General features: G+C 45.9%; 1 protein-coding gene across 1 annotated transcript in view; it reads right to left on the bottom strand.

Moving 5' to 3' along the window:
• Positions 1–27786, bottom strand: part of LOC135383963 (uncharacterized) — a 298299-nt gene that overhangs the window by 197749 nt on the left and 72764 nt on the right. The window contains exon 5 of the mRNA XM_064613239.1: positions 5199–5322. Within this exon, the coding sequence (XP_064469309.1) occupies positions 5199–5322 (124 nt within the window). The remainder of the gene's footprint in view (positions 1–5198; positions 5323–27786) is intronic.

Here is a 27786-nt window from a genome sequence, read left to right as displayed (position 1 = left end):
GTCGTCAGTTAGCTGCCTACGGACGCGCCCCCTCGTCATTCGACGGTGCAGGATATTCCGACGAGAGGTCCACCAGTCCACGCGAAAACCCGTCGGCTCCTTGCTCTACTGGGGACCACTTATTTGCTGACGAGACAGGGCACGAGCCTGCTCGGAACCTACTGCACCACTACCTAGGGATCGTCTACTGGGCACGCCAAATTATTGCGGACGCTTCATACCAAACCTGGCGCAACTCGCGGAGCCTTTGCGCATGCTGACGTCGAAAGGCCAGACGTTCCAGTGGAAGCCTGAACACCAACAGGCTCTAGACATCACCATACAGCAAATGTCAGATGCGCACTCTCTGGTTTATTTTGACGACAGGAAGACGACGATCCTCACAACAGACGCAGGCCCGACGGGCATAGCAGCGGTGCTTGCGCAGGAGTCTGCAAGCAGCAACCACAGTGATAGCATACTACAGCCGTCCACTTACGCTGACAGAAAGAAAGTACCCCCAGGTCGATAAAGAGATGCTGGCTATAGTCGCATCCATCGAACATTTCAAGTTGTATCTGATCGGCGGGACGTTTGTTGTGAGAACTGACCACCTGCCCCTGATGTCACATCTGAAGAATCCAAGATCACCACTTTCGGCAAGGCTAGAACGTGTGAATCTCAGGCTGCAACGTTACACGTTCAACACTGAACGCATGCCAGGAAAGGTCAACCCAGTTGACAATTGGTTAAGACACGCAGAACGTATGGACACACGAGACTGTGCTCGAGAGGTACATTTCATATGTGACTGCATCAACGGTGCCCAAAGCTGTATCCATGAAGGATGTCGAAGAGGCCTACAAAAAAGATGACCAGATGACAAGCCTCATCGTTACTCTCAGGACCAACGATGGTACGTCGTTGGAAATGATGTGGAGGAGTCCCAAGCTCATGCCGTTTGCACGGGTTAAGGAAGAGTTTACCGTTACCGACAATGACCTGATACTCAGAGGAACAAGACTGGTGCTGCGAAGGAGTCTGCAAATGCGTGCTGTTGAAGTTGCTCACAGAGGGCACCAAGGGGTCGTTAAAACGAAGCAACTGATGAGGAAAAAAGGATGGTTTCCTGACATGGGCACGATGATAGAAGACACGGTGCGGAACTGCGAAGCATGTCGGTGCGCGGTGGCGGAGAAGACACGCACGCCACTACAGATGACTCCGTTGCAAGATGTTCCCTGGCAGTCTGTTGTTGCTGACTTTGCAGGGCCGTTGCCAGGTTGTACCTACTAGTTGTGGTGGACGAATACTCCAGGTTCCCGCTTGTTGCAGAAATTTCGTCGTTGAACACATCAACTGTAACATCCATCTTGTTCGACATGTTCACCGTCCATGGGATCCCTGATAAGGTAAAGAGCGATAATGGCCCGCCATTCTTCGGAAAATAGTTTTCCAATTTCTTGGAGGAGCAAGGAGTTCGCCACCACCGTGTCACAGCCCTATGGCCAGAAGCCAATGGAGAGGTCGAGCGGTTTGTCGAGAACATGAAGAAGGTCATGAAGACAACGACTGCTGCAGGCAGAGATTGGAAACACGAAATCAAGGAAAGCAACTACCGCGCGACGCCTCATTCAACCACAGGCTGCACCCCAGCAGAATTACTGTCCGGACGCAAAATACGCACGAACATTTCCGAGGTCCGACAGGTGATAAGTAATGACACTGCAGTGCGTTCTGCGGATGCCAAAAACAAAGAGTGGGGAAAGGTGTAGTGTTTGGAACTTTGTAGTTAATGCGGAGACGACGACGACGACGACACTGGGCATCTACTTGGACGACACTGCGCGTGATATGGGCGCGGGAACAAGACGTGTGGTTGTCACCGCTCCAGGTTCGGTTCTTTGTTCGAATGCAAGGCAATAAATAAGTCACATGGTAAATCTTGCGTGGCCTGAACATCACAGTGCGCTCGTCTCGCAGACTGGAGCAGTACGACTACTCTGCTTTGTACAAACTGGGACACACCCACATGGATGCTGACGCTCTTTCTCGATGTCGTCTACTTGCACCCCATCCAGATAGTCTCCCACGAGCTCTTCCTACTTTAGCTCACCCTCAACCTCCTGAGATCTCTCAAGCACTGGCACAGGATTATAAATCATCTCACGAATCTCGACGTCCCCGTCAACCGTGATACATGTCGCCACGCGAAACATTTCACACTGCTTAATGGCACCTTATATATGGGTCCGATGGAAACCCGTGGGTCATGGTTGTACCCAAGTCGCCTCGCACTGTCGTCATCCGCGCATACCACAACGACCTCAATGATGGCCACTTTCGCTATGCAAAATCATACGCCCGTATCCGAGAACGTTTCTTCCGGAGTGGTATAACCCAACAGTATCGCTCCTAATGTCCATAAGAGAGACAGGTGCCAGACCCAGAAATCGCCTACGGTACTTCCAGGCGGCCACCTTCAGTCTCTCGCTCCACCACCACGCCGTTTTCACCGTATCGGCACTGACTTCTTCGGTCCCTTAGGTACATCCCTCTCGTTAAACCGCTGGATCATTAACCCGCTATGCTGAACCCCATGCGATCCCCAGAGTCGATACTCATGCGTTACTCATTTCTTCCTACGCCGAATTCTTCTGCACCATGTTGCACGGCGAACAGTACTCAGTGACGGGGCATTCCGTTCTTGCCCGCCTTTGTTGAAGAAGTCCTCCTCTTGTCGACCACCGCCTTGTCTTGTGACAGCCGCTTACCACACCCAAACTAATGGCTTAACGGAGCCCTTAAATCGTACTTTGGCGCCACTATGCTTTTCGTGTATGTCAATGCCAAAACCAACTGAGATGAGGTGCCGCCATTCGTCACATTTTCACATAACACTGCGCGCGGTGTACCACTGGTTTCGCACCATTCTACCTTCTTTATGCCCAACCTCCTGCCATTAGCCTTGACACCATCCTCCCATGCCCACGACCGCCTTCCCTGCCACCGACGATTCAACTGGTCATCCGCTTCGCCGGAGATGCACGTCAGTTCCTACATCCCGGACTTTCGCATATGAGCAACAATATAATGTTCGCTACGACCACCATGTCTACCGCAGCTATTGCGTCGGTGACGAAGTTTGTACCAGAGAGTCGAACCGAAATGTTTATCGGTTCGGTTCGGGTTTAGGTTCGACGATAAGGGTTCAGTTCCGGTTCAGCTCCAGAAGGCAACTATAATGGTTCGAACCGTTTTCTTTTTCAAACGGTTCGGTTCACGAACCGGTTCAGGGGCCACGGGTGGGAATAAGCAAAAAGCACGTTAAAGCACACTTCCGTTTGTGAGGCACAGTGCTCGTACAGTGCTGTGGTAGAGTGGACAGGAAGACGTCAACGGTCGTTCAACATTTATAACGATTTTGCGTGAAATGAAAGACACGATTAGTAGTGGTTACGACATCAGCATAACCATGAATTACCGGTTCGGGTGGACTGCCCCAGCACGAGCTCATGTCGCGATGGTTAACTTACCAACATAACCTAACTTAGTCAACCAAGAATGCCAACTTGGCCTAAGCCATTTAAGTCATTGATATTGATATTGATATATTGATTCCCAGTCACGAGACGCGGATACACGTTAATCAGCAAACGACGCTTCATGGTAGTTGGATTGGAATGGTGCGATTCTGAGCCCGCGGTCTTTATGTAAAAGGCGCGTTATCGTTTATCACAGACCGCCGCCATGCTACGATGTCGCCGAAGAAAAAACAAACGAATAATACAAAATTTGATAGACCGGAAGTCCCACGGCCGACGACATATCCAGCGGTTGGTCCGCCTACTCGCATATCTAAACAGGATGTCCACGATAACCGTAGAAATTATCCCTAACGCATAGCGATGTCAAAGAAAAAATAACAGCTCTCCTATGACGTTTGTGTTACAAACATTTGTAACACAAACGTCATAGGAGAGCAGTCACTTTTTCTTGGAATGCGCTATGTGTCAGCGATCATTTCTGCAATTAGGGTGGACACCCTGCATAGCTCAGGTTGATTAGTATATCATTATAATATATGTCACTTCCTGAATGCTACCCGAAACTGTCGTTGATCCCTAATTCTTATATATATTGTTGTGTGTGTCTTAGACATTAGTAGTCATAACAGGTTTTAGTCATAACTCCTGATTCATCCTCACTCATAATTTTTCATTCATCATCTTAAAATCAAGTTGTTGTTGTTGTTGTTATTTCACGACCCGAGAACATCCACAGCCTTCCTGCAGGGCACGACTTTTTCGGCAAGCAAGAGGAAGGCTGCGAAGCTAATAAAAGAATATTTTTTTATGTTCATGCACGACATGCAAAGTTCCGCCCTTAGTTCCGTATGAACCGTTATTTGAACCGGTTACCGGTATTTTTTAACGGTTCAGTTCCGGTTCGGTTCAGCTCCAAGATGGCGTCGACTATTTCGGTTCGGTTCAGTTCCGGTTGGGCCAAAAATAACGGTTGATAACGGCTTTCGGTTCAGGTTCGGGTTCGGTTCGACTCTCTGGTTTGTACACGGATCCCTTCCACAGCAGTGAGGCATCTCCTCCAAACTTCTCCCCAACCACATAAGGCCAAAAGTGGAGCCCTCGGAGGGAGAGCGTACCTCATGCGCTGTTTCCCGCAGAATTAGGCAAGAAATGTTCTGGTTGATAACTCAATTTGACGTAGAAGGAGAAACACAACACAAACCTCAAAATGCCGAGTTGCTGCTGGTGAGTTTCATTGAACTGTCATAATTCAACTGATCAGGAGCAAAGCGGAATTTGTGATTGGTATCCCCAAGTAATGAAATTCCCGTTATGCATTGCAGTTCATTGGGCATCGGAAAAGTCCGAGAGCATAAACGGGCACTCCGCAACGTCTTCCGCGACAACCTTATTTGCGATCGTCACTGCAATGTTTTGTGTACACTTTTTCTTATGGGTTTAAATGACCCAGTCACCCAGCTCTAGTTGTTACATGTTTCTGCCATGGTCGCCATGCGAGGGTGATCAAATAGTGTATGCTCTGTTTCCCTTCTTCATAAATATGACAAGTTGCTGAATGCATACGACTCCGAAAACATCCAGTATTTGACAGTGTAGACGAAGAAATAAAATTAAAACCAAAAACACACTATCCTTAATTTGGAATTGGGAGTGCAACATCAAAATACGTACATTGGAGGTGTTTCCAATGTATTCTGCTACCTCCGTGATGGCATCGCTGTAGGCATTCGGTCCGTGCGCTTTGTAGGCCCGTCTCATCTCGACGAGGCTGGCTGATATAAGCATAATTCCTAACCTGGAAAGACATAATGAGAGACCCTCCACTAAGCCAAAGTATGTTGTTACACATACCTGGTTGGTTATATACACCGATTTCAGCCAGTTTCACACCCGGCAGGTTCGCAGCCTGCCCAAGCCAGCAAGGATGAAAGCGATACCAGGGAGGTAGCACACGTAACGTGTGCTTTCTTTTCCTTGACTTTGGCGGTGAACAGTTTGCAACGTGATCACCCGGCTAGGCGGCGCTGCGCTTTCAATATGGTGGCGTCCACGGGAAAACGGTGTATACATCACCCAGATATACAAGCCTACAGATATGTAGGCTCAGATCGATGTTCAAGGCTACAAGGTCCTTCCAGAGATAGACAAAACCTTGGATGTACTGTCGGGGACACTGCTGTCTAAAATCAGCACTCCATGATGTATCCCATCTCAAATATCCAGGTGTGGCATGACTATTTCTTTTGAGTAAAAAACACGTGCAGCACATGGTCCACCTTCAAATACAATATTCGCACAACACTTTCAAGCACAACTTAGCTAACATGGGCTGTGGAACTACTGACAGGTGATTTTAGCTAACCGTGTCCCCAACGGTACATCCAAGCAGAAACTAATAATCAACAAAAATGTATGGGGAAGTCTGTCGGACCGGTAGCTATCGATACCAATTGTTCGGTGACTCCTGTGAATGATTCGGGCAAGCAGGAGGGCTATTATCCCGGCACCTCACAATTAAGATTCCACAGCTTCAAAATACCAGGTGTTTAACACCCGAAATCAGCACAGTCTAATGCTGATACCGCCTAGAACACGAGCAGGGACGAGCAGTCAGCAAACTTGGACCAACCTTGGCGTCACTACAGCACTATATAGGTTTCACCTGACAATAAACTAGCCAACGTCGCTTCATTTTGTGTTACAGCGCGCCCACCCCGCAAATCTATACCGTCGCTAATGTATGCATTGAATTCGCTAGAGGGTAGTTTCATTGTAAATCGAACAACATGTGAAAGTCGTATTTTTTAATTCGCCTAGAAAAATATATATGTTAGACGACAGCTCCAACGACGCAAATCACACCACGTGCGACGCCCGTGCGTGGAGTAGTTTCCGCGTGGGAGAGGAGGAAAGTCTGAAGCTGCTTGAGCGCGCTTTCTTCTGGACCTACTTTGACGGGATTTAGCACCGCTGATTTTCTGCCTAGGAACTGGAGTTTTTGTGTGATTGTAGGCTGTACCATAGACACTGTCGACAGCCACCCACCGAATTCTGATTGCCACATATTTTCTCTTAAAAAATGCCGAACTTGGCGTAAACGTTCAAAAAGGCCAAACTTTGTTATCAATTTTCTTCATGAGTAGTAATGTATCAGCTCAAGTATCCGGAAACTGACATCTTCGCCTGGACGCCATTAATTAGCAATTAGAGCTAATTGGGACCCCCCACATTAATCAGGACCCACCAGGGAGTCATTACACTAATTGGGGATCATCTAAGACACGTCCAGACAACTGTGTGAGTTTCCGGCTACTTGAGCTGATAAAAAATAAAAAAATAGGTAGAAAATAAAATAAAAAGATAGAGATAGAGTGGAGAGAAGGAGTTTAGTTGAAGATGAACGACGCCATCTTGTAGAAAGCGGTCCGGAACGGCCGCTGACTGTCGCTGGGCGACGGAGCACGGAGGCAGGTTGCAAAGCATCGCAGCACCAGTTCCGGACATCCTGTGACGTCAATGTGACGTCATCATGGCATGTCTGGGCAAGTTAGGACAGCTCTGGACATGCAAGGAGAAAAACACTCGTAATACAGAGGCTGGGAAAGCAAGAGTATGCAAACCATCAATAGCTAACAACAAAAAAAAAATAGTTACACAACAAATGAGCCCACCAGAACAGGAGCGCAGAACCATGCGACTGCTCCATCCGAGAGGCAGGCAGAAACTGACTCGTAATGGTTTTTGTCCTGTATAAACCCCGCAGCTGCACCCCCCAGCGGTTACTTTCTCAACTAATCTCACAACAAAATTATTAAGAATCACGCCAGCGCTACTCCAGGTCCCAAGGCAGAAGATGATAGAAAATGGCGGGAATGCCCGGACAACAGCATCCAGCACCCGACGTGCACGGGCACGAAAATCGCAAACAAAGCGGGAACAAAGTTGGCGAAATCATTAGTTACACAACAAATCACCTCACCACAGTAGGAGCGCAGACCGATGCGACTGCTCTCGTCGACAGCCAGGGATCAAGTGACGACGGAGCGAACGACCGCACGTCTTCTCCCAACGAGAGCCAGAGGTGGACTGACGTAAGCGCCACTCTACGGGTGCTACGCATGCGCGCGCTCGTAGCGCCCTCTGCGCGCTCCTACCGCCACCTGCGAGAGGCTAAGAGAGAAGAGCATTCCTGCGCCCCCTGCTGGCCGTTCTCATTGGTCGTGAGGCTAAGTGAGAAGAGCATTCCTGCGCCCCCTGCTGGCAGTTCTCATTGGTCCAGACATCATCCTATTCTCTCAGGGCTACACTGTTTTTTTCCACTAATGCTCCTTTGGTCAATCTGCAGTGAAGCCACGGTATGACGTCATCATGCACCTGCGTGGCTCAAGGACGCGTGCGCTCTAGACAGGGGACCTATTATTTATTGAATCACTATCCCAAGATTATTTCCTTTATTCTTCTATAACGATTGCATAGGAAACTATTGCAGAAGAGCACCATGCATGAAAACTGATCGTAGGAATTCCAAAGTCTTACTAAATGAGACTTGCAAAAGAACAAAACATCCTAACATGTAACTCCATCAACGGCTAATAAGAGGACTAGGCACTCAACAAATCAACGCGCGCAGAACTCAGGGCAGCACTATCGTCAAGACGACAATGTTCCTTGTCAAAAAAAGACAAAATACAAAGCGTTAACAAAGGAAAGCATGCATATCGGGGCATGTCAGGACACGTCAGGACAAATTCGCACGACTGTTGGGCAACAGAGGAAAACGAACACTTGAACAGAGTGAAAAAGGCACTCATCATCATTTTTCCCGTTCACAGCATTCCCTCATTGTAAATCCGCTCCTCACAAAATCCACCTGCATCGTCGAACACCATTCACCAGTGACGAACCATACATCCGCACCCCATCAGAGGCAGACAGAACCCCGCCTAAGCTACGCTCTTCCACTGACGGCCAACGCCAGGATCATAATTACCGTGTCTACACCCGCCAGTGTCCAAGAGAGAAGTGAATCCTTGCGCCCCCTGCAGGCCAGTCTCATTGGTCGTGACGGCATCCTATTGTCTCAGGGCTACCCTGTTTTTTTCCACTAATGCTCCTCTAGACAAGGTCAACCTGCAGTGAAGCCACGGTATGACGTCATCTTGCAGGTGCGTGGCTCAAGAACGCGCACGCTCTAGACATGGGACCCGTTATTTATTGAATCACTATCCCTAGATTATTTCCTTTATTCTTCTATAACGATTGCATAGGGACCTATTGCAGAAGAGCACCATAGAAAAGAGGAGATTATAGCATTTCATTCCCAAAGTCTTACTGTACAGGGAAAAAATGGTGCAGCAAGGCATGTTCATCCCACCCGAGAGCCAGGTAGATAATTGAATAATGATGCTTTGTTCCTCCTGAATAAAGTCACACACCTGTCCCCCTCGCGGTTACTCTCTGAACTAAATGAATCGCAAAAGTATTAAGAATAGCACTATTCCCATTCAAGGCAGCACTATCGTCAAGAATATTCCTTGTACAAAAAGAAAAAAACTACATGTAGAAGGAAAGCATGTCAGAACAAGCCCAGGCATGTTAGCGCATGTTTGTCAGACAACAAGGGGGGAAAAGCGAAAAGAAACAAAGAAGGAAACCAGCATCAAACTATTTCCAAGCACACACATTCCTCTTGTTCAAAAACAGTGCTCATCATAAATCTGTCCAGGGGAATACACACCATTTTGCTACACTTTTTTCAGTAAGAGTCAACGCATTGCTACAGACTGCGTGACATCATCACATCCTGTCTGAAGAAGACACCGGCAAAGGCTCCTATTAATTATTGAATCGCAAGATTATTTCCTTTGTCCTACTCTGAATGACATTGATTCTCTCATTAAAATTCAACAAAAAAGCACCCCGCATATCAACTATTTTCACCCCAAAGGCTCATCATGGTCATTAGAATTACAGTAAACTACCACTGCTCCTTAAAATAATAAGTGAGACCACTCAACGTCACCTCCAGGCTTATGTAATACATGACCCTTTCTATGCTCATACATTCGTTGTCTGAGGCTACACCTGCGAGCAAAAACGCGCGGAAGCCGGGTGGGCAAAGTTCCATTCGCGCATTGCGAGCATAAAAGCGGGAAAGCCTGGGAGCAAAGTTCTATTCGCGCACTGCAAAGCACAAGACAGAACGCCTTTACGGGAACACGATAGCATTCCTATACTATATTAATGATTATTGCATTGCAGTTTCGAAAAGCTTCTACAAAACTATAATTTTAGGAGCCCAACTTTCTATGGAAACTATAATTGCCCTATTACTTGGATCGCTACTAATGAAGCGCTCCAATTTTTTCTCTCTTCCCATTTCAGCCTTGTCATGAAGTGAAGCCGACTCACATCCAAAATAATTAATTTACACTGAGGGTGCCGTGCTTCAGGAATTCCTATCCTGCGTTCAGATGCAAGCATTTCTTCACGGATACCTTTAACAGCTGACTTCCTCAACATACCGAGCTCCTATCAACATCTAACAAACAATCAGAGAAACCCACTTCTCAGCTGCACCATGCGACTTTCTTCTGCGTAAAATCGGTGATTTGAGGAAGAGAGCAGCGAAAAATTGCGCGCACTTGTGCTTGACTTAAAAAACCTGAAGCATATGCCAATAAACCAAGAAAAAGTCACTCATGTCTGGTATGTGATAGTGCCACATACACAGACGCATTGCCCTTGCGTAAAGAAGGTACAGGACAGGGATACACAAATTTCCTTAGGTGTGCAGGGAAAAGGCTTAAGACCTCAGGTCACCACACATCGCCACGCGGCTAGCACAACATGACACCAACAACATACTAGCAGCGGGTAAAATTGCAACACTGCTAAACAAGTCCAGACATGCCACGATGACGCCACAAATCAGGAAAAAAAAGCACACGCATGCACGCACAGGGGACAACGCATTAAACACACGGAGCGCTCAGGAATAATCGTAGCGTTACCGCACATCGCTACGAAGCTCAACGTCTAACACAAGACGACAACAACAACAAGATATTAACGAAGGGTAAAAATTGCAACACTGAACAAGTCCAGACATGCGACATCGCATACAAAACACTGCTCATCGGGGAAAAGGCCTAAGCCCGCGGCGGATCATCATAGAGCATACACAACTTCATTTTTCTACTTCGCGTAAACTAAACGCGGTCTGCTTGAAAAACGACGTACAAATTTTCTTAAGGAGCAGAGAAATATAGAAATTTCTACTCCGTGCTCAGATACCAGCATTTCTGCTCAAAAACCTGCAAAATTAAGCACTGCTTACTTCGTCAAGATATCGAACACCCAACAAAATCAAACAAACAACCCCACTTCCACTGGTAGAACACTATTCAGCTTTTACGCAGGAGGCTTTCTTCTACATAAAAAATAGAGAAAATAAGAAAAAAAGCAGCGAAATATTACACGCACTTTTGCTTGACTTAAAAAACCTGAAGCATATGCCAATAAACCAAGAAAAAGACACTCATGTCTGGTATATGATAGTGCCACATACACAGACGCATTACCCTTGCGTAAAGAAAGCACAGGACAGGGATACACAAATTTCCTTCAGTGAGCAGGGAAAAGGCTTAAGCCGTACCGCCTAGGAATAATCGGAGAATCACCGCTTATCGCTACGCGGCTAGCACAACATGACAGCAACAAGGTATCAGCGAAGGGTAAAAATTGCAGCAAGAAAGACACTACTGAACAAGTCTAGACATGCGACATCGAATGCCAAAACACTGGTGATCGGGGAAAAGGGCTAAGCCTGCGGCGGATCATCATAGAGCATACATAAGTTCATTTCGCGTAAACTAAACGCGGTCTGCTTGGAAAACGACGTACAAAGTTTCTTAGGGAGCAGAGAAATATAGCAATTTCTACTCCGTGCTCAGATACCAGCATTTCTGCTCAAAAACCTGCAAAATTAAGCACTGCTTACTTCATCAAGATATCGAACACCCAACAAAATCAAACAAACAACCCCACTTCCACTGATAGAACACTATTCAGCTTTTACGCAGGAGGCTTTCTTCTACATAAAAGTAGAGAAAATAAGAAAACAGCAGCGAAAAATTACACGCACTTTTGCTCGCATAGCAATAAGAGAAAAAAATAAAATAAAATATCGACACACACGCTAATAAACTGTGACAAAGACACCCATTTCTGCTATCAGATAATTATTGCATAATGCTAAATACTCATTTGCATTGTCCCTGCGTGAAGAAAGCACAGGGCAGGGATACACAATTTATCTTAAGCGAGCAGGGAAAGTCACTTCTACTCGAACAGCTTAATACCATAAAGTCTGAATTTTTGCAAAGCAAATAAAGCTTGAACAGCGCTACGAACGTGACAGACACATACTAACAAACAAACAAACAAACAAACAAACATACAAACAAACAAACAAACAAACAAACAAACAAACAAACAAACAAACAAACAAACAAACAAACAAACAAACAAACAAACAAACACTTCTATTCATTTCTATTGATAAAGGCGTAAACCACACTACAAGAACAAAGCACGCTGCTTCAGGAAAGCGTATCAAATGCATCGCAACAGGACCGGCTCTCATAAAATAGCCTGCCCAAAACGAAGACTTCACCAGGTTCGCGAGGTAATTCCATTAAAAACGCTCTCGGTCTATCCTACATATAGCAATGCAAACGCGACTGCCCTTATTTTTTAAACCACTATTTCACGCAATAGTACATAAATGTATCACTCGTGTCACATGAAAAAGCACACACTTACTTGTCAAGTGGGATCCCTGGTTCAGGAAAGCGCGCGCGCCCGCGAGCACTCACATTTTCACAATCACACACTCACATTTTCACAATCACAAACACAAAGTCTATTCTCACAACCACATAAATCCATATTATTCCTCAGGTCAATAATTATCCTACCATCGTCAAAAGATGGCTCACTCTTGTATGCGATCGCAAAGCGATAGGTCCTCGTTCCGGATGTAATAGGATATCGCCACTCGGCCGACGCGAACCAAAAAAGAAAGAAAGGAATGCGCGTTCGCTATACCTCCACAAAGAAAACGGTGCCGTGCTTCTACGCAGCGCTCATCATCGTACAGGAGTGAATTGTCTTCTTCGTTTTCCTTTTATTTTCTTGCACCCATATATTTTGCAAGAATACTATAGAGCAGAACGGACAAATGTGAACATCATTCGCTAGACACTGTAGCTCTCATCATTTTTAAACCAAACCACTTAACATGTGTTCATAGGTCTTCACTAAATAGGTGAGCCGATAATGACTCAAAATGAAATGAAATCAAATAAAATAATCATTCCAGCATCGCTGGCTGCAAGCTTGGGTACCCTGCTTGGGTCTGCTGGCGCTGGAATAAAAGATTTATCGCGAGGGTACTACAATGGTGAGCTCTGCTGCTGTTTAAGTGATAAAACAGTGCTCCCGAACCGCGCCCCACGCGAGCCGCGCGCGGACCCGTTCTCGGGACGCGACGCGCGCGATTCCCCGTGCGAGCGCAACGCGGGCCTCGCGGTTTGGACGCGCGCGATCCCTTTCCCCGAGCAGGCGCACTGTTTTATCACTTAAACAGCAGCAGAGCTCACCATTGTAGTACCCTCGCGATAAATATTTTATTCCAGCGCCAGCAGACCCAAGCAGGGTACCCAAGCTTGCAGCCAGCGATGCTGGAATGATTATTTTATTTGATTTCATTTCATTTTGAGTCATTATCGGCTCACCTATTTAGTGAAGACCTATGAACACATGTTAAGTGGTTTGGTTTAAAAATGATGAGAGCTACAGTGTCTAGCGAATGATGTTCACATTTGTCCGTTCTGCTCTATAGTATTCTTGCAAAATATATGGGTGCAAGAAAATAAAAGGAAAACGAAGAAGACAATTCACTCCTGTACGATGATGAGCGCTGCGTAGAAGCACGGCACCGTTTTCTTTGTGGAGGTATAGCGAACGCGCATTCCTTTCTTTCTTTTTTGGTTCGCGTCGGCCGAGTGGCGATATCCTATTACATCCGGAACGAGGACCTATCGCTTTGCGATCGCATACAAGAGTGAGCCATCTTTTGACGATGGTAGGATAATTATTGACCTGAGGAATAATATGGATTTATGTGGTTGTGAGAATAGACTTTGTGTTTGTGATTGTGAAAATGTGAGTGTGTGATTGTGAAAATGTGAGTGCTCGCGGGCGCGCGCGCTTTCCTGAACCAGGGATCCCACTTGACAAGTAAGTGTGTGCTTTTTCATGTGACACGAGTGATACATTTATGTACTATTGCGTGAAATAGTGGTTTAAAAAATAAGGGCAGTCGCGTTTGCATTGCTATATGTAGGATAGACCGAGAGCGTTTTTAATGGAATTACCTCGCGAACCTGGTGAAGTCTTCGTTTTGGGCAGGCTATTTTATGAGAGCCGGTCCTGTTGCGATGCATTTGATACGCTTTCCTGAAGCAGCGTGCTTTGTTCTTGTAGTGTGGTTTACGCCTTTATCAATAGAAATGAATAGAAGTGTTTGTTTGTTTGTTTGTTTGTTTGTTTGTTTGTTTGTTTGTTTGTTTGTTTGTTTGTTTGTTTGTTTGTTTGTTTGTTTGTTTGTTTGTTAGTATGTGTCTGTCACGTTCGTAGCGCTGTTCAAGCTTTATTTGCTTTGCAAAAATTCAGACTTTATGGTATTAAGCTGTTCGAGTAGAAGTGACTTTCCCTGCTCGCTTAAGATAAATTGTGTATCCCTGCCCTGTGCTTTCTTCACGCAGGGACAATGCAAATGAGTATTTAGCATTATGCAATAATTATCTGATAGCAGAAATGGGTGTCTTTGTCACAGTTTATTAGCGTGTGTGTCGATATTTTATTTTATTTTTTTCTCTTATTGCTATGCGAGCAAAAGTGCGTGTAATTTTTCGCTGCTGTTTTCTTATTTTCTCTACTTTTATGTAGAAGAAAGCCTCCTGCGTAAAAGCTGAATAGTGTTCTATCAGTGGAAGTGGGGTTGTTTGTTTGATTTTGTTGGGTGTTCGATATCTTGATGAAGTAAGCAGTGCTTAATTTTGCAGGTTTTTGAGCAGAAATGCTGGTATCTGAGCACGGAGTAGAAATTGCTATATTTCTCTGCTCCCTAAGAAACTTTGTACGTCGTTTTCCAAGCAGACCGCGTTTAGTTTACGCGAAATGAACTTATGTATGCTCTATGATGATCCGCCGCAGGCTTAGCCCTTTTCCCCGATCACCAGTGTTTTGGCATTCGATGTCGCATGTCTAGACTTGTTCAGTAGTGTCTTTCTTGCTGCAATTTTTACCCTTCGCTGATACCTTGTTGCTGTCATGTTGTGCTAGCCGCGTAGCGATAAGCGGTGATTCTCCGATTATTCCTAGGCGGTACGGCTTAAGCCTTTTCCCTGCTCACTGAAGGAAATTTGTGTATCCCTGTCCTGTGCTTTCTTTACGCAAGGGTAATGCGTCTGTGTATGTGGCACTATCATATACCAGACATGAGTGTCTTTTTCTTGGTTTATTGGCATATGCTTCAGGTTTTTTAAGTCAAGCAAAAGTGCGTGTAATATTTCGCTGCTTTTTTTCTTATTTTCTCTATTTTTTATGTAGAAGAAAGCCTCCTGCGTAAAAGCTGAATAGTGTTCTACCAGTGGAAGTGGGGTTGTTTGTTTGATTTTGTTGGGTGTTCGATATCTTGACGAAGTAAGCAGTGCTTAATTTTGCAGGTTTTTGAGCAGAAATGCTGGTATCTGAGCACGGAGTAGAAATTTCTATATTTCTCTGCTCCTTAAGAAAATTTGTACGTCGTTTTTCAAGCAGACCGCGTTTAGTTTACGCGAAGTAGAAAAATGAAGTTGTGTATGCTCTATGATGATCCGCCGCGGGCTTAGGCCTTTTCCCCGATGAGCAGTGTTTTGTATGCGATGTCGCATGTCTGGACTTGTTCAGTGTTGCAATTTTTACCCTTCGTTAATATCTTGTTGTTGTTGTCGTCTTGTGTTGGACGTTGAGCTTCGTAGCGATGTGCGGTAACGCTACGATTATTCCTGAGCGCTCCGTGTGTTTAATGCGTTGTCCCCTGTGCGTGCATGCGTGTGCTTTTTTTTCCTGATTTGTGGCGTCATCGTGGCATGTCTGGACTTGTTTAGCAGTGTTGCAATTTTACCCGCTGCTAGTATGTTGTTGGTGTCATGTTGTGCTAGCCGCGTGGCGATGTGTGGTGACCTGAGGTCTTAAGCCTTTTCCCTGCACACCTAAGGAAATTTGTGTATCCCTGTCCTGTACCTTCTTTACGCAAGGGCAATGCGTCTGTGTATGTGGCACTATCACATACCAGACATGAGTGACTTTTTCTTGGTTTATTGGCATATGCTTCAGGTTTTTTAAGTCAAGCACAAGTGCGCGCAATTTTTCGCTGCTCTCTTCCTCAAATCACCGATTTTACGCAGAAGAAAGTCGCATGGTGCAGCTGAGAAGTGGGTTTCTCTGATTGTTTGTTAGATGTTGATAGGAGCTCGGTATGTTGAGGAAGTCAGCTGTTAAAGGTATCCGTGAAGAAATGCTTGCATCTGAACGCAGGATAGGAATTCCTGAAGCACGGCACCCTCAGTGTAAATTAATTATTTTGGATGTGAGTCGGCTTCACTTCATGACAAGGCTGAAATGGGAAGAGAGAAAAAATTGGAGCGCTTCATTAGTAGCGATCCAAGTAATAGGGCAATTATAGTTTCCATAGAAAGTTGGGCTCCTAAAATTATAGTTTTGTAGAAGCTTTTCGAAACTGCAATGCAATAATCATTAATATAGTATAGGAATGCTATCGTGTTCCCGTAAAGGCGTTCTGTCTTGTGCTTTGCAGTGCGCGAATAGAACTTTGCTCCCAGGCTTTCCCGCTTTTATGCTCGCAATGCGCGAATGGAACTTTGCCCACCCGGCTTCCGCGCGTTTTTGCTCGCAGGTGTAGCCTCAGACAACGAATGTATGAGCATAGAAAGGGTCATGTATTACATAAGCCTGGAGGTGACGTTGAGTGGTCTCACTTATTATTTTAAGGAGCAGTGGTAGTTTACTGTAATTCTAATGACCATGATGAGCCTTTGGGGTGAAAATAGTTGATATGCGGGGTGCTTTTTTGTTGAATTTTAATGAGAGAATCAATGTCATTCAGAGTAGGACAAAGGAAATAATCTTGCGATTCAATAATTAATAGGAGCCTTTGCCGGTGTCTTCTTCAGACAGGATGTGATGATGTCACGCAGTCTGTAGCAATGCGTTGACTCTTACTGAAAAAAGTGTAGCAAAATGGTGTGTATTCCCCTGGACAGATTTATGATGAGCACTGTTTTTGAACAAGAGGAATGTGTGTGCTTGGAAATAGTTTGATGCTGGTTTCCTTCTTTGTTTCTTTTCGCTTTTCCCCCCTTGTTGTCTGACAAACATGCGCTAACATGCCTGGGCTTGTTCTGACATGCTTTCCTTCTACATGTAGTTTTTTTCTTTTTGTACAAGGAATATTCTTGACGATAGTGCTGCCTTGAATGGGAATAGTGCTATTCTTAATACTTTTGCGATTCATTTAGTTCAGAGAGTAACCGCGAGGGGGACAGGTGTGTGACTTTATTCAGGAGGAACAAAGCATCATTATTCAATTATCTACCTGGCTCTCGGGTGGGATGAACATGCCTTGCTGCACCATTTTTTCCCTGTACAGTAAGACTTTGGGAATGAAATGCTATAATCTCCTCTTTTCTATGGTGCTCTTCTGCAATAGGTCCCTATGCAATCGTTATAGAAGAATAAAGGAAATAATCTAGGGATAGTGATTCAATAAATAACGGGTCCCATGTCTAGAGCGTGCGCGTTCTTGAGCCACGCACCTGCAAGATGACGTCATACCGTGGCTTCACTGCAGGTTGACCTTGTCTAGAGGAGCATTAGTGGAAAAAAACAGGGTAGCCCTGAGACAATAGGATGCCGTCACGACCAATGAGACTGGCCTGCAGGGGGCGCAAGGATTCACTTCTCTCTTGGACACTGGCGGGTGTAGACACGGTAATTATGATCCTGGCGTTGGCCGTCAGTGGAAGAGCGTAGCTTAGGCGGGGTTCTGTCTGCCTCTGATGGGGTGCGGATGTATGGTTCGTCACTGGTGAATGGTGTTCGACGATGCAGGTGGATTTTGTGAGGAGCGGATTTACAATGAGGGAATGCTGTGAACGGGAAAAATGATGATGAGTGCCTTTTTCACTCTGTTCAAGTGTTCGTTTTCCTCTGTTGCCCAACAGTCGTGCGAATTTGTCCTGACGTGTCCTGACATGCCCCGATATGCATGCTTTCCTTTGTTAACGCTTTGTATTTTGTCTTTTTTTGACAAGGAACATTGTCGTCTTGACGATAGTGCTGCCCTGAGTTCTGCGCGCGTTGATTTGTTGAGTGCCTAGTCCTCTTATTAGCCGTTGATGGAGTTACATGTTAGGATGTTTTGTTCTTTTGCAAGTCTCATTTCTATCACATTCCTCACGTTCTCATCACATTCCTACGATCAGTTTTCATGCATGGTGCTCTTCTGCAATAGTTTCCTATGCAATCGTTATAGAAGAATAAAGGAAATAATCTTGGGATAGTGATTCAATAAATAATAGGTCCCCTGTCTAGAGCGCACGCGTCCTTGAGCCACGCAGGTGCATGATGACGTCATACCGTGGCTTCACTGCAGATTGACCAAAGGAGCATTAGTGGAAAAAAACAGTGTAGCCCTGAGAGAATAGGATGATGTCTGGACCAATGAGAACTGCCAGCAGGGGGCGCAGGAATGCTCTTCTCACTTAGCCTCACGACCAATGAGAACGGCCAGCAGGGGGCGCAGGAATGCTCTTCTCTCTTAGCCTCTCGCAGGTGGCGGTAGGAGCGCGCAGAGGGCGCTACGAGCGCGCGCATGCGTAGCACCCGTAGAGTGGCGCTTACGTCAGTCCACCTCTGGCTCTCGTTGGGAGAAGACGTGCGGTCGTTCGCTCCGTCGTCACTTGATCCCTGGCTGTCGACGAGAGCAGTCGCATCGGTCTGCGCTCCTACTGTGGTGAGGTGATTTGTTGTGTAACTAATGATTTCGCCAACTTTGTTCCCGCTTTGTTTGCGATTTTCGTGCCCGTGCACGTCGGGTGCTGGATGCTGTTGTCCGGGCATTCCCGCCATTTTCTATCATCTTCTGCCTTGGGACCTGGAGTAGCGCTGGCGTGATTCTTAATAATTTTGTTGTGAGATTAGTTGAGAAAGTAACCGCTGGGGGGTGCAGCTGCGGGGTTTATACAGGACAAAAACCATTACGAGTCAGTTTCTGCCTGCCTCTCGGATGGAGCAGTCGCATGGTTCTGCGCTCCTGTTCTGGTGGGCTCATTTGTTGTGTAACTATTTTTTTTTTGTTGTTAGCTATTGATGGTTTGCATACTCTTGCTTTCCCAGCCTCTGTATTACGAGTGTTTTTCTCCTTGCATGTCCAGAGCTGTCCTAACTTGCCCAGACATGCCATGATGACGTCACATTGACGTCACAGGATGTCCGGAACTGGTGCTGCGATGCTTTGCAACCTGCCTCCGTGCTCCGTCGCCCAGCGACAGTCAGCGGCCGTTCCGGACCGCTTTCTACAAGATGGCGTCGTTCATCTTCAACTAAACTCCTTCTCTCCACTCTATCTCTATCTTTTTATTTTATTTTCTACCTATTTTTTTATTTTTTATCAGCTCAAGTAGCCGGAAACTCACACAGTTGTCTGGACGTGTCTTAGATGATCCCCAATTAGTGTAATGACTCCCTGGTGGGTCCTGATTAATGTGGGGGGTCCCAATTAGCTCTAATTGCTAATTAATGGCGTCCAGGCGAAGATGTCAGTTTCCGGATACTTGAGCTGATACATTACTACTTTCATGACGGAACGTCTGAGGATATCGAGCTTAGTGCCATTCGATAGGACGTTGAAACAACTTTCGTGCTGTATAAAGTTCATTTTTCTCAGTCCAGTGCTTTCTGTGTTATTAGCTTGAGAATCGCACATGGTAGGCGAAAATTGCCAATGTTGCATCTCAATTTTCTCAAAAATGCCATCTTCGATTTCCTTCATTATTTTTGAAAAAGTGGCGTCATGTCTCTACTTTAGACTCCAAGTGAGACAATCTTTTATTTTTACCTGAGAGACGCGCAGCGATTTTTTTCGTCAGGCATGGTCCACGAGACTGCAGCCTTGCGCGCCCCATCCACGGGCACGCGACCTTCAACCTCTTCTTTGCTACAGGTCTCCCGCTGACGGAGTAATCAATGACCGCACTTCGTGAGCTTGTTGTAGTATCCCCAGAGCGTTACTTTACGTTTACCCAATGGTCTCCCAGTTCCGTCAAGCTCATTCAAACAGAGGGGGAGTACATGAGTTGCCTGTGCGCCCTTGACGAGAAGCCCCAGTCCGCGAACATACCGACAAAGTAGTGAGAAGAAACGAAGCGCTTCGTAAAGATCTTGATCCAGTGGCAACATAGTAGCTTTTGTTTCAGGTTGCCGCCAGTCCCCCAGGCAGTGTGAAATTCACATCCTTTTCATTGGTAAAAAAACGTTGTGGAAGTTTCGAAAAACGTAAAATGTTCCCATTGCGAGACCCCTGCAGATGATGGCTGCCACCATTGGATTAGTATCATCCGAAAGCTTTACAGGACCTTTCACATGATATAAAGTGACTGGGTTCTAGCGCATTTTTCGTCCGGCTAGTATCGCAAAACCATGAGTGGTACGCGAAAATTTTGCATGTTCGATCTTAATTATTTCTAAAACGCCAGAATATTTTTACGATTTATTCCACAGGGGCAGAATTATGCCTGTACTTTGCGCTGCTGGTAAGGTAGGTACCTTTTCTCTTTTTGATTGAGACGCTGGGCTACCTTTCCGTGGAGCGATTTTTCCACACACAGGCGCTCCTCGTATGTTTACGAGCGCGCTTTGCTTCGTAGTCTTTGCTTTGTAATTTATTGCCCAGATATTGCATTCTGTACTTATTTTGCACTTATGGTGCCTATGTTTATGTTTTCCTTTGGAGACGCAGGGCAATACTTTCGTGGGCGCCTTGAACTTGCTATTACGCACTTTCATGGGACGCACGACGTGTGCGAATGCACGTGCGCATATTCACTATTCTCCCGCACATGTGCTTGAGGAAATGTACATACGCACGCTATGAGGCTGTCGTGCGAGTTAATATTAGGAAGGCAGAACTACGGCCACAGGGGACAGAAAGTTACAACACGTGAGAATACAAATTTGTGGCCGCCTGGTTGCAGCCGTTTCTTAGCTTGGGCGCAATAAGTGATAGTTCCGAAGCTGTGCATGCTACCTTTAATTAGTTTTATGCCCCGTAGCGTTATTTCGGAACCACGCCGAGTACTATATACAAAGCCCGTAAGACCACTGTGATGACAGTATGTTGCTGCTCACAAGTATAACACGTTCGCCCTCCACGAGCTGTGTCAGTGCCACCGTGGGAATCAAAATTTCCGACAGAACAATGCACAACTAAAATCTCTCGTTTCCGGTAGCCGTAGGTACCTTAAACCCTCGGTGTGGTCTTCAGTAATCCTTTTGGCATCCGTGCGCTTGAACCCAGTCACTTTATACCATGTGAAAGGTCATATCTAAACCTATCGGATGATGCTAATCCAATGGTTGCATCCATCACCTGCAGGGGTCTCGCAATGGACACATTTTACGTTTTGCGAAACTTCCACAACGGTCTTTAACCAATGAAACGGATGTGACTTTCACACTGCTTGGGGAACTGGTGGCAACCTGAAATAAAAGCTACGATGTTACCACTGGATAAACATCTTTACGAAGCGCTTCGTTTCTTCTCACTACTTTGTCGATATGTTCGAGGACTGGGGCTTCTCGTCAAGGGCGCACAGCAACTCATGCGTGCTCGCCCACGGTTTGAATGAGCCTGACGGAACTGGGAGACCATTGGGTAAACGTAAAGTGATGCTCTGGGGACACTACAACAAGCTCACGCACTGTGGCCATTCATTTCTGCGTCAGCGGGGGACCTGTAGCAAAGAAGAGGTTGAAGGTCGCGTGCTCGTAGGTGGGGCGCGCAAGGCCGCAGCCTCGTGGACCCAGCCTGACAAAAAAAATCGCTGCGCGTCTCTTGGGTAAAAATAAAAGATTATCTCACATGGCGTGTAAAGTAGAGGCATGACGCCACCTTTTAAAAAATAATCAAAGAAATCGAAGATGGCATTTTTGAGAAAATTGAGATGCAACATTGGCAATTTTCGCCTACCATGTGCGATTCTCAAGCTAATAACACAGAAAGCACTGGACTGAGAAAAATGACCTTTATACAGCACGAAAGGTCTTTCAACGTCCTATCGAATGGCACTAAGCTCGATGTCCTCAGACGTTCCGTGATGAAGCAAATTGGTAACAAAGTTTGGCCTTTTTGAACGTTTACGCAAAGTTTGACATTTTTTAACAGGAAATCTGTGGCCGTCAGAGTTCTGTGGGTGTCTGTCGACAGTGTCTATGGTGCAGCCTATAATCACCAAAAACCTCCAGTTCCTAGGCATAAAATCAGCGGTGCTAGATCCCGTCAAAGGCGGTCCAGAAAAAAGCGCGCTCAAGCAGCCTCAGACTTTCCTCCTCTTCCTCGCGGAAACTACCCCACGCACGAGCGTCGCACGTGGTGCGATTTGCTTCGTTTGAGCTGTCCTCTAACATATATTTTTTCTGGGCGAATTAAAAAATACGACTTTCATCCGTTGTTCGATTTAAAATGAAACTACCCTAGAACGACTTCGGTGAAGATAGAAAACAGGTGAAGCTGGCACGTTAATCAGTGATGTCCTATATTCAAACACGGTCGTCCTCAGATAGCCCACAACAACAACGACACAAACCACAAGAAAGGCTGCTGTTAACCACAACCTGAAAGTAGAGAACATATTTATGAATGGAACATTTCTATTTGACAATGAAGAAATGGCTAAGAAGCAAGCGAGCTGGTGAAGATGATGCATAATGTAAAAACCCTGAGACTAGGGAACACGAAGGGACAGACATGTCGTGTTGTGTCTGTCCCTTCGTGTTCTCTAGTCTCGGGGTTTTTACATTATGCATCTCTATTTGGTTAACATGGACCTCAGCGGATCCAAGGGACACAATACTGGGGGAGTGTTGGTTCAGAGGGAGGATGTTTCGGCAAAAAAAAAATAAATAAATAAATAATAATAATACTTGAATTATCAGTGGATGCCTTCTGGGGATGGACTGCTTTTGAGTGACTGAGTCTCAGTGACTGGCGCACAAGTAGGTGAAGATAACATGCAGGGTCAATACCTAGAAAACCATTGTACACTAAGCAGAAAAACCCCAACCTGTACGATTTCCTTTGGACGTTCAATCGCTCTATGTTCGCCCTTCGTGTAAGTTTTGAAGTATAATTTAATCCTTTTATTTCGAGTAAAAAAATCATGTCGACATTCTCTGTATAGGCTCTATTTTGTTAATGTTTGTTTACGCTGACGGGTCCCAAAGTGTTGCAGCGTATTCCAGGAATCTGCGAATGGATGTCTTATATGCTGTTGGATTAACGCTAGACAATGCTTGTTTACACTTCCTTCTCAGAGCACAATGTTTCTGAAACGCACAACCACAAATATAATCAAGGACGGTATTCTATTTTTGGTTTGATGCTGTTGTAGTTCCAAGGTACTTATAGGGTGATTTCATCTCAATTCAGGCAAGCACGTCCGTCGAGGTCATTCATTTTTTTTACATATTTTTTGTGTGAAAGCCACATCTTTGTGATGAACATTTGTACAAATTTCGGACTTCAAATCAGAGCGGATGCGGAAAAAAAACTGAAGCGCGCACCACGGTGCCTCATCAGTTTGAGCCCTATGCGCCCTACGTTCAAGTGACGGAGACAGCATTTTTTCTGCTCGTTCTCTACATACCGGACTGTAACTCTGTGGCCTAGCCCGATACCTAGTGCCGCCGACTATCCTTGACTTTGCTGACCAAGAGCGAGGGAGGCTCCGCCCCCAAATGGCGCACCAATAGGATAACTCGGGAGGCGGAGCGCTGCAGCCTCTGCTCTTGCTTAATAGATGGCGCATCGGTAGCGCTCGGCTCGGGATACGTGAGCCGCTGTCGTCTGCTTCTTCCGGTAGAGCTACGACCTTGAAGCTTCTGCTCTCTCGTAAGAGATGGCGCAACATTGGCGCTCGGTAAGGGCCATGGAGGTAAGAAACTAAGGAGAGGGCTATAAGATCGGAGGGCCGTGGGACCCCTCTAGCGGTCGCTCCTGGCAATACCACGCCCATCTAGTTGCCCGGTCACATGATCCCCACATGTTTCGGCGTTATGGCGGTCTGCTCGGAGGATTGGAAGCTTAGCAAACCTCACCTTCAGCAAACGTCTTACCTTCAAGGAGTACATTCGCACAATACTTTGAAGGTTATCGGTTGTTTCAACATTTGCCGCGTGATAAATCACAGCAAAAGTTGAGCAAAACAGAAGAGAAGCCAGGCAATGTCACGATGACGTACGTACGTCTTCTAGCGATTTGTGATCCATTGCTTCCACACCGAGATGATCTATCTTGTGTTTCAACGGGTGTGATAACTTCTAAGATGTTATGAAAGCGGAAACAAGTTATTAGGCCGCAGCTCGTCTCTGTATTCAGGAAATATACGCCGCGGACATGAAGGACGCCATGTCTTATGACGTCTTGCCGTGACGTTTATGGGTCACGTGTGTGGGCAACTAACCACAATGCCATGCGCGGGTCACAGCACGCTCGCTTGCATTGGGAGAGGCGCTTAGGGCATCTCCTTAGTAGTAGTAATGTATCAGCTCAAGTATCCGGAAACTGACATCTTCGCCTGGACGCCATTAATTAGCAATTAGAGCTAATTGGGACCCCCCACATTAATCAGGACCCACCAGAGAGTCATTACACTAATTGGGGATCATCTAAGAGACGTCCAGACGAAGATGTGAGTTTCCGGCTACTTGAGCTGATAAAAAATAAAAAAACAGATAGAAAATAAAATAAAAAGATAGAGATAGAGTGGAGAGAAGGAGTTTAGTTGAAGATCAACGACATCGTCTTGAAGAAAGCGGCCCGGAAAGGCCGCTGGGCGACGGAGCACTGAGGCAGGTTGCAAAGCATCGCAGCACCAGTTCCGCACATCCTGTGACGTCAGCTGTGACGTCATCATGGCATGTCTGGGCAGGTTAGGAGAGCTCTGGACATGCAAGGAGAAAAACACTCGTAATACAGAGGCTGGGAAAGCAAGAGTATGCAAACCATCAATAGCTAACAAGAAAAAACAATTAGTTACACAACAAATGATCCCACCACAACAGGAGCGCAGAACCATGCGACTGCTCCATCCGAGAGGCAGGCAGAAACTGACTCGTAATGGTTTTTCTGCTGTATAAAGCCCCGCAGCTGCACCCCCTAGCGGTTACTTTCTCAACTAATCTCACAACAAAATTATTAAGAATCACGCCAGCGCTACTCCCGGTCCCAAGGCAGAAGATGATAGAAAATGGCGGGAATGCCCGGACAACAGCAACCAGCACTGGCACGAAAATCACAAACAAAGCGGGAACAAAGTTGACGAAAGCATTAGTTACGCAACAAATCACCTCACCACAGCAGGAGCGCAGACCGATGCGACTGCTCTCGTCGACAGCCAGGGATCAAGTGACGACGGAGCGAACGACCGCACGTCTTCTCCAAACGAGAGCCAGAGGTGGACTGACGTAAGCGCCACTCTACGGGTGCTACGCATGCGCGCGCTCGTAGCGCCCTCTGCGCGCTCCTACCGCCACCTGCGAGAGGCTAAGAGAGAAGAGCATTCCTGCGCCCCCTGCTGGCCGTTCTCATTGGTCGTGAGGCTAAGTGAGAAGAGCATTCCTGCGCCCCCTGCTGGCAGTTCTCATTGGTCCAGACATCATCCTATTGTCTCAGGGCTACACTGTTTTTTTCCACTAATGCTCCTTTGGTCAATCTGCAGTGAAGCCACGGTATGACGTCATCATGCACCTGCGTGGCTCAAGGACGCGTGCGCTCTAGACAGGGGACCTATTATTTATTGAATCACTATCCCAAGATTATTTCCTTTATTCTTCTATAACGATTGCATAGGAAACTATTGCAGAAGAGCACCATGCATGAAAACTGATCGTAGGAATTCCAAAGTCTTACTAAATGAGACTTGCAAAAGAACAAAACATCCTAACATGTAACTCCATCAATGGCTAATAAGAGGACTAGGCACTCAACAAATCAACGCGCGCAGAACTCGGGGCAGCACTATCGTCAAGACGACAATGTTCCTTGTCAAAAAAGAAAAAAATACTAAGCGTCAACAAAGGAAAGCATGCATATCGGGGCATATCAGGACACGTCAGGACAAATCGTACGACTGCTGGGCAACAGAGGAAAACAAACACTTGAACAGAGTGAAAAAGGGCACTCACCATCATTTTTCCCGTTCACAGCATTCCCTCATTGTAAATCCGCTCGTCACAAAATCCACCTGCATCGTCGAACACCATTCACCAGTGACGAACCACACATCCGCACCCCATCAGAGGCAGACAGAACCCCACCGAAGCTACGCTCTTCCACTGACGGCCAACACCAGGAGCAGAATTTGCGTGTCGAGACCCGTCAGTGTCCAAGAGAGAAGTGAATCCTTGCGCCCCCTGCAGGCCGTTCTCATTGGTCGTAACGTCATCCTATTGTCTCAGGGCTACACAGTTTTTTTCCACTAATGCTCCTCTAGACAAGGTCAACCTGAAACAATAGTCTCTCGGTATGCGGTCATCATGCAGGTGCGTGGCTCAAGGACGCGTACGCTCTAGACAGGGCACCTGTTATTTATTGAATCACTATCCCAAGATTATTTCATTTATTCTTCTATAACGATTGCGTAGGAAACTATTGCAGAAGAGCACCATAGACAAGAGGAGATTGCAGCATTTCATTCCCAAAGTCTTACTGTACAGGAAAAAAAAAAATGGTTCAGCAAGACATAAAGTCACACACCTGTCCCCCTCGCGGTTACTCTCTGAACTAAATGAATCGCAAAATTATTAAGAATAGCTCTACTCCCATTCAAGGCAGCACTATCGTCAAGAATATGCCTTGTACAAAAAGAAAAAAACTACATGTAGAAGGAAAGCATGTCAGAACAAGCCCAGGCATGTCAGCGCATGTTTGTCAGACAACAAGGGGGAAAAAGCGAAAAGAAACAAAGAAGGAAACCAGCATCAAACTATTTCCAAGCACACGCACTCCTCTTGTTCAAAAACAGTGCACATCATAAATCCGTCCAGGGCAATACACACTATTTTTCTATTGCCACACTTTTTTCCAGTGACGGTCAATGCATTGCTACAGACTGCGTGACGTCATCACATCCTGTCTGAAGAAGAAGACAGCGGCAAAGACTCCTATTAATTATTGAATCGCAAGATTATTTCCTTTGTCCTACTCTTAATGACATTGATTCTCTCATTAAAATTCAACAAAAAAGCACCCCGCATATTAACGATTTTCACCCCAAAGGCTCATCATGGTCATTAGAATTACAGTAAACTGCCACTGCTCTTTTAAAATAATAAGTGAGACCACTCAACATCACCTCCAGGCTTATGTAATACGTGACCCTTTCTATGCTCATACATTCGTTGTCTGAGGCTACACCTGCGAGCAAAAAAGGCGCGGAAGCCGGGTGGGCAAAGTTCCATTCGTGCATTGCGAGCATAAAGGCGGGAAAGGCTGCGAGCAAAGTTCTATTCGCGCATTCCAAAGCACAAGACAGAACGCCTTTACGGGAACACGATAGCATTCCTATACTATATTAATGATTATTGCATTGCAGTTTAGAAAAACTACAACTAAACTATAATTTTAGGAACCCAACTTTCTATGAAAACTATAATTGCCCTATTACTTGGATCGCTACTAATGAAGCGCTCCAATTTTTTCTCTCTTCCCATTTCAGCCTTGTCATGCAGGGAAGCAGACTCATATCCAACATAATTAATTTACACTGAGGGTGTCGTGCTTCAGGAATTCCTATCTTGCGCTCAGGTGCAAGCATTTCTTCACGGATACCTTTAACAGCTGACTTCCTCA

The sequence above is a fragment of the Ornithodoros turicata genome, chromosome 1 (assembly GCF_037126465.1).
Source record: "Ornithodoros turicata isolate Travis chromosome 1, ASM3712646v1, whole genome shotgun sequence".
Taxonomy (NCBI): Eukaryota; Metazoa; Arthropoda; class Arachnida; order Ixodida; family Argasidae; genus Ornithodoros; species Ornithodoros turicata.
Note: the sequence above shows the minus strand (reverse complement) of the source record. Positions and strands in the feature narration are given on the sequence as shown.